The 12948-nt window shown below is 41.4% G+C and overlaps 1 protein-coding gene across 1 annotated transcript in view; it reads right to left on the bottom strand.

The window, feature by feature from the left end:
* Positions 1-1222: 1222 nt before the first annotated feature.
* Positions 1223-12948, bottom strand: part of FGD6 (FYVE, RhoGEF and PH domain containing 6) — a 189724-nt gene continuing 177998 nt past the window's right edge. The window contains exons 16-21 of the mRNA XM_082254731.1: positions 10998-11141; positions 10440-10542; positions 8771-8895; positions 8354-8482; positions 6853-7001; positions 1223-1418 (exon numbers count right to left, since the gene is read on the bottom strand). Of these exons, the coding sequence (XP_082110857.1) occupies positions 1382-1418; positions 6853-7001; positions 8354-8482; positions 8771-8895; positions 10440-10542; positions 10998-11141 (687 nt within the window). The 3' untranslated portion in view covers positions 1223-1381. The remainder of the gene's footprint in view (positions 1419-6852; positions 7002-8353; positions 8483-8770; positions 8896-10439; positions 10543-10997; positions 11142-12948) is intronic.

The following is a 12948-nucleotide window of genomic DNA, read 5'->3' as shown; positions in this document are numbered from 1 at the left end:
GAAGACACCCGCTAGATTCTGGAAAGTGTAGTGGAGGGATTCTATTCACTGTTTACCCTGGTCAGGATTTAAAAGCTCAGTTACATTAAGAGTGATATAGTCATTTTTACCATATAAAATATGTTTTGACTATACATACACTATATGTCCATCATACACTTAAGTGATCACCTAGTTAAAAAAAAAAAAAAAAAAAACTATGAAGTTGTTAAAATTACATGGAAAAGTTCCATGTGCCCATAGCATGTATCAAACACAAGGCCCGCAAGCAAAATGCAGCCCCTTAGACCATTTTATGTGGCCCTTGCACCTCTCCTGCAGCTGCGGAACCCCCCTTGTTTCTGCCGCGACCTTTTCTCAGCAGTCAGCAGGAGAGAGGAGGACAGAACTCCTCCTACAGATACTGCACCTTTCTGTGCAGCTGCAACACCACCTTGTCTCTGCCGCCCCCGGTCTCAGCATTCAGGGGACTCCAGAAGCTGACTCCAGCCCTCCTCTGGTCCTCCTCCAGACCCTGCACTTTCTTCTTCCCAGATCCTTCCACAGCTTCTTCCTGGCAGCAGTGCAAGTTAAGGGGGTGCACTGTGGTGGGAGGGATCTTGACATCTGATGTAAGGGGACGTGGGGTACTCTGGACATCTAATCTTACAGAAATAACTGGCCCTTTGAGGGCAACCATGATGCTAATGCAGCCCGCAATGAAATTGAGTTTAATACCCCTGCCATAGAAGATCAATCTTTTCTAACATGGATGAGTAAGCCCTGAAGCGTGCCCATCTGTAGTACCAGCAAGAGTGTTTTCTTTCAAGCCACCTATGCTAAGCAGATGGAATATTCTTTAAACTGGGGAAAGCATACTGTACTATTTGGCTATCCTAGGTGCATCGAATTAAAAACTGTTCAAAGTCTTACAGTTTGGTTTATTTAGAAATCAGCCACCTGATTGCTTCCAAACCACCCCCCCCCCCCCCATATACCCAGGGCTACGCGTGCCCATCAGCGCCCAGGAGCAGAATGGCAGATGCCACCAGGTAGAGGGGAGGGGGGCCAAACAAACATACATCTGCTCTCCCTTTCTTCTTGCTGATCATAGTTCTATAATGCCTCATGGAAAGTGTAGTTCCGCAACAGCTGGAAAGCCGTAGTTTGAGGATCCCTGGTCTAAATCATTAATACATAGATACAACACAAAAAGCCTGAACACATTGAATACACATTCAACCAGGTTGAAAGCTGTATTTAATAAATAATCTGTACAGAAGTTGGAACAAACTATTTTACAAATGTAAAAAAGACTAAAAAAGACATGAATATCCAAAAATATGAAATTATACATGGCAGTATGTAGTGTCCATATCACTAGCAGGTCTCAAAGGTGTTGTTACAATACTGTTCCTTCTTGAAAAGCTTCAATCCACCTTGGAGAAAAGAAACAGTAAAAATATTATAATATGCATATAGCAGTACAAACAACTACAGTAAACGTGGCGTTTGCAGGCCTTTTTCATGAGCCTGCTTAAGACACGGTACCAAGGAGGAAATTTTAAACTCATCACTGCACCATCCCACCAAATTTATCTGAATTCATATAACAGTTTATTTTGTGTTTCCTTTAAGTACCCAGACCAGCCAGAATACCATAGCAGCAATGGCCCTTTATGTGGGTACACCCATTGTTATACTGCCTGGTTGTGCAAACCCCAAAGCCCACATTCTCTGTGCTTGCTCCTGCTTTCCCATCACCCTGCTGTATATGAAGCCAACGCATCAACTTTCTAAGTAAAATTTGACTGCTTTTACTGTATACAGTTAGCCACTACCATGCAGCTTCCAGAGTAGGCTTCCCATTGTTCACTTTATTAGGAATGCAATGCGGTCCGGTGGGATCTCTGGAGTACTACACTATTCACTTTTTTTTTTTTTATTAACTTGATTGAAATGTCTCAAAGACATTTCATTAAAGCTTTTTTACCCTAAAAAAAAATGGATCCTGTTCCTTCACAGTGCTTGTGCTGTGGAATTTGCCCCCCCCCCACCCCCGTATCACCTGAAATACCCGGTCGATCCTGCCTGGTTCTGACATACCCCTGTCAACTGACCACGGTTTATCATGGCTGCTCAGCCCTGACACAGTGGTCAGTTTACGTGCCTCTGTCATCTGCAGCTCTCCTCTGTCCTCTCCCCAACCCCCCCCGCCTGTCAGCTAGTGACAGTGCCCACTAGTGATCGACCGATATATCGAGGGCCGATCTGCACTTTCCCCGATATATCAGAATCGGCCACCAAGGTGACCGATATTGCCGTTATTTCGGGAAAGTGCTTGTACCGGAGTGATGCCTGCAGCTAGCGGCATCACCCCGGTACCTGCGTCCATAGCTGACGGTCAGCTGTCTTGTAATGACAACTGATGCGGCTGAGAAGCCGCCTGGTTGTCATTACAAGGAGCGGTAGGGGACGTCCCCCTACCCTCCCGCCGCCTTCCGTGGCTTGCCCAGGTCTCCCGTCCCACCGGGAGACCCGGGCAACCAGCCTGCACGGCCAACGAAGATCCGATCAAAGCCGCATTCGTCTCTCTGATCGGGTCTCCATGTAAAAACCCGGAAGTGATGTCATGACATCACTTCCGGGTACTCGGCACCAGATTAAAAAAAATTACAGCATTCAAAACAGCCAAACATGGCGTTTTGAATGCTTTTAAGTGCAGTTTGTCATTTTCATATAATCCTCTATGTTTAATAATTATAGGTGCCCCAGTGGCTGTGCTTTAGTAAAAAAAAAATGCAGTTCTTTACTATATTTCAGAGCACCACTCGGCGCTCACGTGACTACTAGCCTGCCTCTCTTCTACTCCCCTCCCGACTGACGTCAGCGGGGGCTTCTTCACCCCTTCCACTGAAGCTGTCAGATTGAGAGAGGAGAGAGGCGGCCAGCCATGTGAGAGTTGAGTGACGCTCTAAAATAAGGTATTGAATGGCATTTTTTTAATAAAGCACACTAGACATATGCCGGTTTTCGGTAATTCGATATACCCACGGTATTGTTATTGTGGCATTTTTAAAATACCGTGTTTATCTGCGCCTCAAGTCTGACTTTAGAATTGATACATTTCAGTGAGCTGGATGACTCATTCACTCACTCAGCAGTTCACTCACTCTATAGAAACAGCTCTGGTAATATGATCCTAGAGTGAGAGACTTAGCTCCTCCCTGTAACCAATCAGACAGCTCCCAGCACATGCTTCCTTCCCGGGCTCAGAGAGACACAGTGCCTTCTACAAGCGTCTGCAAGTACTTTTACCATATACTGTCGATAGATAGATAGATAGATAGATAGATAGATAGATAGATAGATAGATAGATAGATAGATAGATAGATAGATAGATAGATAGATAGATAGATAGATAGATAGATAGATAGATAGATAGATAGAGGGAGGGATAGATAGAGGGATAGATAGATGGAGGGATAGATAGAGAGATGGAGGGATAGATAGATGGAGGGATAGATAGAGAGATGGAGGAATAGATAGATAGATAGATAGATAGATAGATAGATAGATAGATAGATAGATAGATAGATAGATAGATAGATAGATAGATAGATAGATAGATAGATAGATAGATAGATAGATAGATAGATAGATAGATGGAAATACATACACGGGCATAGCAGCCCACATTACATTATTATATAGTCATCAAGCAGACTGGTCCTGGCGCTTGGCTCCGATCCGATGGCCTGGTCCTTAAGGGGGCAAATCCTTGCGGTCCAGAAGTGCTTAAACCTGCAGGAGGACCAATGTTTTTATTTATAAATTACTTTACTATTGCTTTAGGCCTGGTTCACATGTATGCGGGTTAGCGGTTCACATGTATTTGGGTTGGCGGCCCATATTTGCACAGGGATAGCAGCCCATTGATTTGAACGGGCTTGGGCTGCTATGCCTGCGTCTTCTGCTGAAAAAAGCCGCATGCAGAATTTAAAAAAATGCATTGGCCGTGAACCCCATCTTGCTTTTGCACCATGCGACTTACTTACAGTTCCTGCACACGCAGACTGTGTTTTTTAAATGCTGGGCCCATGTATTTAAAAATGCAGAAAGCTTGCCAGAGCAGGAACTGCAGGTAAGTTGCATGGTGCAAAACCGGGATGGATTTCAAGGCCACTGAGTTTTTTAAAAATGCTGCATGCACCTTTTTTCTGCGGAAAATTAGGGCATAACAGCCCATTCAAATCAATGGGCTGCTATGCCTGTGCAAATGTGGGCCGCCAACTCGCATACATGTGAACCACCAACCCGCATACATGTGAACCAGGCCTAAAGCAATAGTAAAGTAATTTATAAATAAAAACACCGGTCCTCCTGCAGGTTTAACCACTTCTGGACCGCAAGGATTTTGCCCCTAATGACCAGGCTATCAGATCGGAGCCGAGCGCCAGGACCAGTCATCACCAGGTAGGCCAGACACTGCATGATGGCTTATTTTAGGCCTGGTTCACAGAGTCTGTACTGACTGACTACATAATAATGTGCAAAAGTGAACCAAAGTCCCTAAATTCAGCAATGAAATTGAAGTGAGGTAGAAATTTAATAATTTAAGTTTAATAATTGAATACCGTGATAATACCGTATACCGTGGCAAAACCCTAATCAATTAATCGCAGCATGGAAATCTGATACCGTCACATGCCTAAAGCACACACACTGGGGCACCTAACATTACTGAATACAGAGGTATGAAGACAACACAGTAGAGCTGCATGATTAAATCGCTAAAAAAAATCGTAATCTCGATTCAACCCCCCTCACGTTCTTAACACAGCATCTCCACGATTTATACAGTGCAGAGCCATGCTCTGATCACTCACAGCTGTCAAAAAAAAAAAAAAAAAAGAGCCTCCGGGAAATGTTTATCAACTTTTCTCAGCGCTGTAAGATCACTATAAACATGTTTTGCAATGTATCATTTTGTTCTTTTAGATCAAAGGGTTGGACTTCTGTCTGTAAATGAGGTCAGTTTAACCACTTAACCACGTAACGACTGCCCACCGCAGTTTTACTGCGGCAGGCAGCAGCTCCTGGGCAAAGCGCCATAATATAGGGGGCGAGCGCGCCCCGCTGCGCTCCCGCCCCAGCTCATCAGCTGGGGAGCCAGTGAGTGTGACCGGCAGCTCCGATGGCCGCCGGCCACTCGCAATCTCCCGCAGCTGAGAGAGAAAGACAGACGGCTAATGTAAACACAGCCGTCTGTCATTCTCCCTTAGATGATCACAGAGGCTATGTGATCCTGCTATATAGGATTGCATTGCAATGATCTAACAAGCCACGCCCCCTGACAGTTAGAATCACGCCACTAGGGTCACATTTAACCCCTTGATCACCAATACAGTTAACCCCTTCTCTGCCAGTGTCATTTTTACAGTAACGGTGCATATTTATAGCACTGATTACTGTAGTGTCACTAGTACCCCCAAAAGTGTCAAAAATGTGAGTCAGGGGTCTGATCTGTCCGCCGCAATGTCGCAGTCCCGCAAAACAAAAATCGCAGATCGCCGCCAATACTAGTTTAAAAAAAAAAAAAAACAATAAAAATGACATAAATCTTTCCCGTAGTTAGTAAACGCAATAACTTTTGCGCAAACCAATCAAAATACGCTTATTGCGATTTTTTTTAACCAAAAATATGTAGCAGAAAAGAAATTGGCCTAAAATGTTAAAAAATTTTGATTTTTACATTTTTTTTTTGAGAATTTCATATAAAAGAATGTGAAAAATATTGTTTTTTACTTTAAGCATCATTAAAATTACTTCTCCTTTAAAAAAAAAAAAAATCACTTCTCCTTTAAAAAACATAGTTTTTTTAAAAAATTTTTGCATTGGTACATGTCCCCCAGGCCAGTACCCGGACCCCTATACACTTTTTTGGGCAATAACTTGCATTTAAGCCTTTAAAATTAGGACTTTTGATTTTTGATGTTCGAGTCCCATAGACTTCAATAGAGTTCGATTGTTCGAACAAAATTTTCCTCTGTTGAAGGTGTTCTAGCGCGAACTGAAAAGGGGGGTGTTTGGCTCATCACTAGTGGACAATTCGCTTTCGAATGACGAATAATCATTCAGTCCGCAAACACCGAAATTCGGTACGTGTATTGCCAGTATAAGCCTTTTTTTGACACTTGTTGTTTACAAGTTAAAATCAGTATTTTTTGCTAGAAATTTGCCTAGAACCAAACATTATATATATTTATATTTTTTTTAGCAGAGACCCTAGAGAATAAAATGGCAGTCGTTGCAATATTTTATGTCACACTGTATTTGCGCAGCAGTCTTTAAAATGCTATTTTTTGGGGGAAAAAATACACTTTAATAAATTTAAAAAAAAACTACAGAGTACAGTTAGCCTAATTGTTTTGTATAATGTGAAAGATGATGTCATGCCGAGAATCGTGCACTGCACTTTCAGTGCTCACTGCCCATACATTACCACAACGCAGTGGGGTGTGAAGCAGGCACACTAGAGACAAGGCATTTTGCCTTGTGATGTGGTAAGAATGCCCTGGAATGGCTGCCCAATGTAGTCCCAACACATCTGGTGTGAATATACCCTAAAGCATTGGTGCTCACCCTGTGGCCTCTAGCTGTTGCGGAACTACAAGTCCCATCATGCCTCTGCCTTTGGGAGTCATGCTTGTTTAACTGACTGCCTTGCAATGCCTCATGGGACTTGTAGTTCAGCAACAGCTGGAGAGCCACAGATTGAGCACCCCGTGCCCTAAAAGGGTAAGTGTACTTTAATACAAAGAGCACTTTCCCACCCATCCTAGCCTTACTGACCCATAGGTAGAACTTACCTTTCTGTTGTATTAGCATCATCAGCTTTAAAGGTGTAAAATAAAGTGTTTTTGTGCAGCAGATGAAGGACTTTCAGTTCGGTGCTCTCATCCTGTACAACTTTGACTGTGAATCCCAGTAGAGGCTGACTTTCCAAGGCTGCAATATCCTGAAAGGATATACCAAAATACACTTTCACTGCCAGTTTTTTTGAATGTTTGTAGACACACAAGTGTTTACAGAAATAAATTGTAGTTATTTTTTTAAAATGGGGAGGGGTGCTGCCTTCAGGTCCAAAATTGGTTGTTAATTTTCTTTTACTCTTGACTTCAGGGGCAAAAAAAACACCTGACATTTTAACAGCAGCCATCTCTTTTTTTTTTTTTTTTTTAATGGGTTTTCATAAAGATTTATTACAAATGTATTTAATAGATTTATATATATGATCATAGGGTAGGTATAACACGCTCAATGCATAATAACCTATATGTATGACAGATATTACCCACATTATAGTAAACTATACGATTTCTGTTACATCAACACTATATTCAACAGCACTAATATTTCCCTACATATGTTGAATTTATAGAGTGAATAAGTTTACCTCATATACAAAAAAAAAAAATCACATTCATCCAAAACAGAAAACAAGAAAGTTTAAAAAGGACATGTGTCAGACCGTATTTTAGCAATCCATTTCCCCTTTTGAACACCAGTATAATCCTTCTGCATTAGCCATTTCTGTGGCAAAATTAAAAATACCAGAGATATTTACGGTTTCCTAATTTAGCCCAAAAAACAAAATGTAAATTAGGTACAGATTGTTTTTGGCATGTTCTCTTTAATTCAGCTAAAATTCCAGCCACATCTTCATCATACTGAAACCAGTGTACTGGAACTGAAATGTTTGCCATTATGTGGTCAGATCTCCCAAGCCGGCTATAGACAGAACTGGCTGAACCGGCTGAATTTTCGATCTATCTACATATGCAGGCTGCTTTTACTGAAGTCGATCTATCAATGAACTTCAGTACAACCAGCCTGTCAGGGTTTATTTTTGTTCAATAGCCACTAGCAGTGATCATACGGGAAACATCCTACTGTCAGAATAAAACAGCGCAGCCAGAGGCATGCCCCCATTAACGCTGACCGTGTTGATAGGGGAATCAAGCATTTTACTTTCCTTCAACAAAAAGATAACTGCATAGCGTATGGCCTGACTTAGGGGTGCACTAACAAGGATGGCGTCAGAGGCGCTTTTTACTTGTTGGAAAACCTTTGTGTGACTTGGCCAATTCTCTTCTCAAAGTCTAGGGGAAAGGAAGTGTCAACAGTATATGTTGTAGCGCATTGAGCAAATGGCACAAGATGAGTCACAGCACTACAAAATGACAAGCAGATGTCTGTCCTAAAAGTGGGTCTGGCTGTCTGTGGCATCTCCTAGGAGCACAAAATTAAAAACTCCTGTTTGGTTTACAGTTGCTTATATATGTAAAGCACTACAGAATAATTTCTTACCTCACTAGCAGCATATGTATATAGGACTTTGTTCTTTATTACAAACCACATCTGCTTCCAGGGCTTTTTGCTACCCTTTGATCTTTGTAAGTAACCACTCATTGATGAGTCTTCTGTACTGGCACATACCTGAAAGCAAACAAACAAAATGATAACAGTCCCTACATCAGACTATATTTCTTCCTTTGAGATGAAGCCTATAGGGGCAGGTTCTTAGAGTTTGTCTGAGACAGGAATGTAGAACCAAATTCAAACATGCCTATTATTTCAGTTACTAGAGGATAGTAAATAACTGGGATAGTTCATATACATTTCCAAAATGTTAGCATTTGTCAACAAATATACTTTTGCCAATCCATGAATGATAACGTAGACTAAAAATCATTGACAGTCCTGCTTGCTAACATCCAAACTTACTTTAAGAGCTGCTGGGATTTTCTTGTGTTTCCTTCCAGATGGAATGCTTTGCAGCACTGTAGAAAGGGCACTGGAGGGGGACTTATGGTTTGCAGGAGAACTTGATTTGGCTACGCTTGGACTATCTGTTTGGAAAAAGGTAATCATATGGAAAGAGATATCAACTGAAAGGCAGTACACAGGACATGCAGAAATGTATTCAGATAATTAAAATATGTATTGGATGCTAAGGTTTACACCTCCTAAGAGGAATAGTGCCTCTTAAAGAGGTTGTAAACCCGTATTTTTTTTTGGCAACCTGTAAGAGAAACACATAATGAGCTAGTATGCATCGCATACTACTAGCTCATTATGCAATACTTACCTTAAAACGAGCCCCCGCCGTGCAGCCCGCTTACCTGTATGACCTTCCGGGATCGCGGCATCTGGCCATCTGATTGGCCGGAGCCGTGGTGACGTCACTCACGTGCGCGGGAGCCGACAGTCACGGCACGGGGCTCTGAAGAAACGGCACCAGCGGCCGTTCCTTCAGAGCGCATGCACCAGTGACGTCACTGGCTGCATGAAAGGTAAATATCTCCTAAACGGTGCATGTTTAGGAGATATTTACAGTACCTATAGGTAAGCCTTATCATAGGCTTACCTATAGGTAAAAGTGTCAGAGGAGGGTTTACTTCCTCTTTAACTCTGTATTGTTAGAATATTGGGATTACCTAAGTGCTTGGAGGTACCCAAGTGTTTGGGAGAACAATAACTAGCCTAGAACTGCCCCCTTTTAGCTCTACATCTCAAGATTTCCTTTTTAAATAGAAAGTCCATCTGTGAAATAGTAAGATAGACAAAAACCAAACCACTAAGGAATTATTGCATTTTAAATGGACTCCATAATCAAGCCAGCTTTCTGCCTGGAAGGTTTTTTGATGCAATGGGCCATTGCATCTGATGGCCAAAGGGTTTTGTGGTGCAGACATGGCAAGCAAAGCAAGAAGCTTCCCAGTCAAATATTTGGCTTGAGTTTAGTTTGTAGTCATGAACCATTATACTAAACAACTGAGTCTCAAACCAGACAGCCATCTTCCAGTTTTTGGAGATGCCTCTTAGATATTCACATTCAGTTTGACAAATGTAAAAATAACCATTTCATTTCAAACCTTTACTCTACTCACAAAGGAAATGCAACTTAGAATGTGCATATTCGTTTTGGTCCTTGTATATGAGCAAATCTAGAAACATCTCCACCTAAAGTGATTGTAAATGCTAGATTTTTTTCCTAAAATAACAAACATGTCATACCTACCTGGTCTGTGCAATGGCTTTGCACAGAGTAGCCCCAGTGCTCTTCCTCTTGGGTCCCCACTGGCGCTCCTGGTTTCCTTCCCCCTGCCAAGTGCCCCCAGAGAAAGTAATTTACTATGGGAGCATTCGTGCATGGTCGCGCCTGTAACCAGCTCTCTGTGTCCATAAGACACAGAGCAAGGTTTGCACCCCCCCCCCATTGGCTTTGATTGACAGCAGCAGGAGCCAATGAAGGGGTGCATGCAAGTTTTTTACCTTAATGCATAGAACGTATTACAGTAAAAAATAATTCTGCCTTTACAACTACTTTAGGTGATTAAAGACATATTAAAAAGGCGTTTGACAAACCATAGTAAGACAGGCAATTAAATACCTTGTTTCTGTAGTTCCTGAAAACACAGGTCACATACTCGGGCTAAATGATACTTGAGATACTCCAAGCTGTACTTGTTAGTTGAACATGCTTGACATACAATCTGAAAACAAATTTACAACATGTATTATTTAGAAAAGCACAACAAAAACACTGTGAATCCACCAAATTTCAAACATTCCCTATTGGTGCATAATTTGGGTGATTTAGTACTAAATTGGCAGAATCCTTGTCTTACAAACACAACAGGTGGCAAACCAAGCCAAATTTTTGTTTAGGCATTTTAGTATAACTTAGTAATGCTTTTAGCAGTACTCTCCATCTTTGAAAAGGTAATTGTAGTACATGTTTTTACCAAAATATGACACACTTCCTTATGGATTCATTTCACAAATAATGGTATTGTTAGTTGTAACTCTTCATATTATAATGCAAATACCTATGATATTCTGCATTACAGCATAGCAAGTTTTTTTTTTGCATCATTTCCTTTATTTCCTCTATTCCTTAGCAGTATATCCAATTTGCAAGCAACAGTTAAAATCCAGTAGGACAAACCTTGCCACATGCTCTGCAGTGATGTCTTCTGTATGTCAGTGTAAATTCACTAGTACAAATCATGCACATGGTAGCTCTGCCATCAGGAATCCAAATTGGTGCTTTTGTGCCAAGTGTATTATCTCCTTCCTCTTCTGGATCAGTCTGAAACACATATTACTTGATATTAATACTGGTGTTTCTGTAATATTTTGTAGGCATTTATTAAAATAAAAAGTATATTTTTTGACCCCTTATAACTAAGAATACTATTTATACAACATTTATTGGGCAAATGTCACAAGCATTCATGCAGTCTGCACAAATTTTTACATGTTTTCTGTAATAGATACATTTTTATGATAGTCAGCTCCAACTAATGGCCGAAATTCAGTTTCCTGAAATACCTCAATGAGAAAATATACAATTTCAGCCACTAGATTGAGCTGATAATCAGAAGAATTAAAGTTATATTAAATACTTTTTTTGTTACAATAAAAAAAGATTATTCCATTTCCTGAGCGGCCAGACTGACTGTCAACTGGATAAAGACCCACAAAACCCAATCGGTCCTCCAACTGACCGGCCACAGTCCTGACCGGCCAGACTGACTGGGTTTTGTGGGTCTATATCCAGTTGACAAATCGGTCCTCCGACTGCTCAGGGACTCTTTGCATACTGAAAAATCTGTCTCTTTACAAAGTGACAGAGCTCACGCACACACACACATACATACATACATACATACATACATACATACATACATATAGACACATACAGTATGTATACCCAAAGACCTTTGCATAGAAAAGCTATTGCATGTACGATGATGTGGGCCAGACATATCAGATCATGTTTTCCCACAGGTTGTGGGAACTTCACTATTATCACTTATGCTTTAATGCACCATATGTTAACCTTACTAGGTTAGTGTGTGTTTTGTGATTAGTAGTATCGGTCCTCTTTAATGCATTTAAGAAGCTACATCTATATCTGATCTATATCAGCTGTATATCAACTACTTAGTGACCCACCACCATCATCATCAATATCCTCTCTTGATGGTCTTCATACCTTTTTTTCCTTATCCTTTACTACCTCACAGTGTTCCATTCCAGGATGCTGTTTTTTGTTTATTTAAAGAGGTTGTAAACCTGAAGGCCCCTTTCACGCTGGTGCAGTCCACCAGCGAATCTCTCCGCTGATCAGGCAGGTGACAGGTCCGTGTCTACTCCTCCGCTATGCAGAGAGGACACAGACACAGCCTGCTGTCCTCTATGAGTGGTCAGATGGAAACAGACCGCCTGTCCATTTCCATCCAACTGTCATAAGATTCAATCTGCCAGATGGATGAGGAATGGATCCCCATCCATCTGTTTTTAGCGGACAAGATTGGATCGGATGTCAGTGTGCGTCAACGGACATATGTCCGTTGACATCTGCTGTTCCAGATGGATGGTCCGAACGGGTCCGCCTGAAAAACTGACAATCAGTCCATCAGTGTAAAGGGGGCTTTACATACACCCAGTGAAGTGACTGGCCTCAGGTGATGCATATATATTTAACCAATCCTCCTACAAAAGTTATACCGGATTATCTGTAGCCTTGTGTTCTACACATTCATTCATTCATTCATTCAAAATTCTGAATTTATAAACAATGTCTGAGCTGTCAGCGAAAAGGGGGCCGGATAGCTGAAATTACACTCCACAGAAATCAGTGAGGAGAGCTCTGACAGCAGATTGGAGGGAAGGGACACACCCCTCTTCACATAGGAACAGAGCTGAGGTTGTCAATCAGCTGAAGCTCCCTCACTTGTCACCTTTTTTTTCTTTGTGTCAGAAAAAACTTGTCAGAAGTAATTCATGCTGATAGCAGACAAATGTAGCAGCACACAGAAATTACACTTAGTGCTTTTAATTTGACAAGTACACGCATCTAATAATGATATGCTTTGTTCATATTTAATGTC

This window comes from Pelophylax lessonae, assembly GCF_965119305.1.
Source record: "Pelophylax lessonae genome assembly, chromosome: 4".
NCBI lineage: Eukaryota > Metazoa > Chordata > Amphibia > Anura > Ranidae > Pelophylax > Pelophylax lessonae.
The sequence above is the reverse complement of the archived record's forward strand: the minus strand, read 5'-3'. Positions and strand labels throughout refer to the sequence as shown.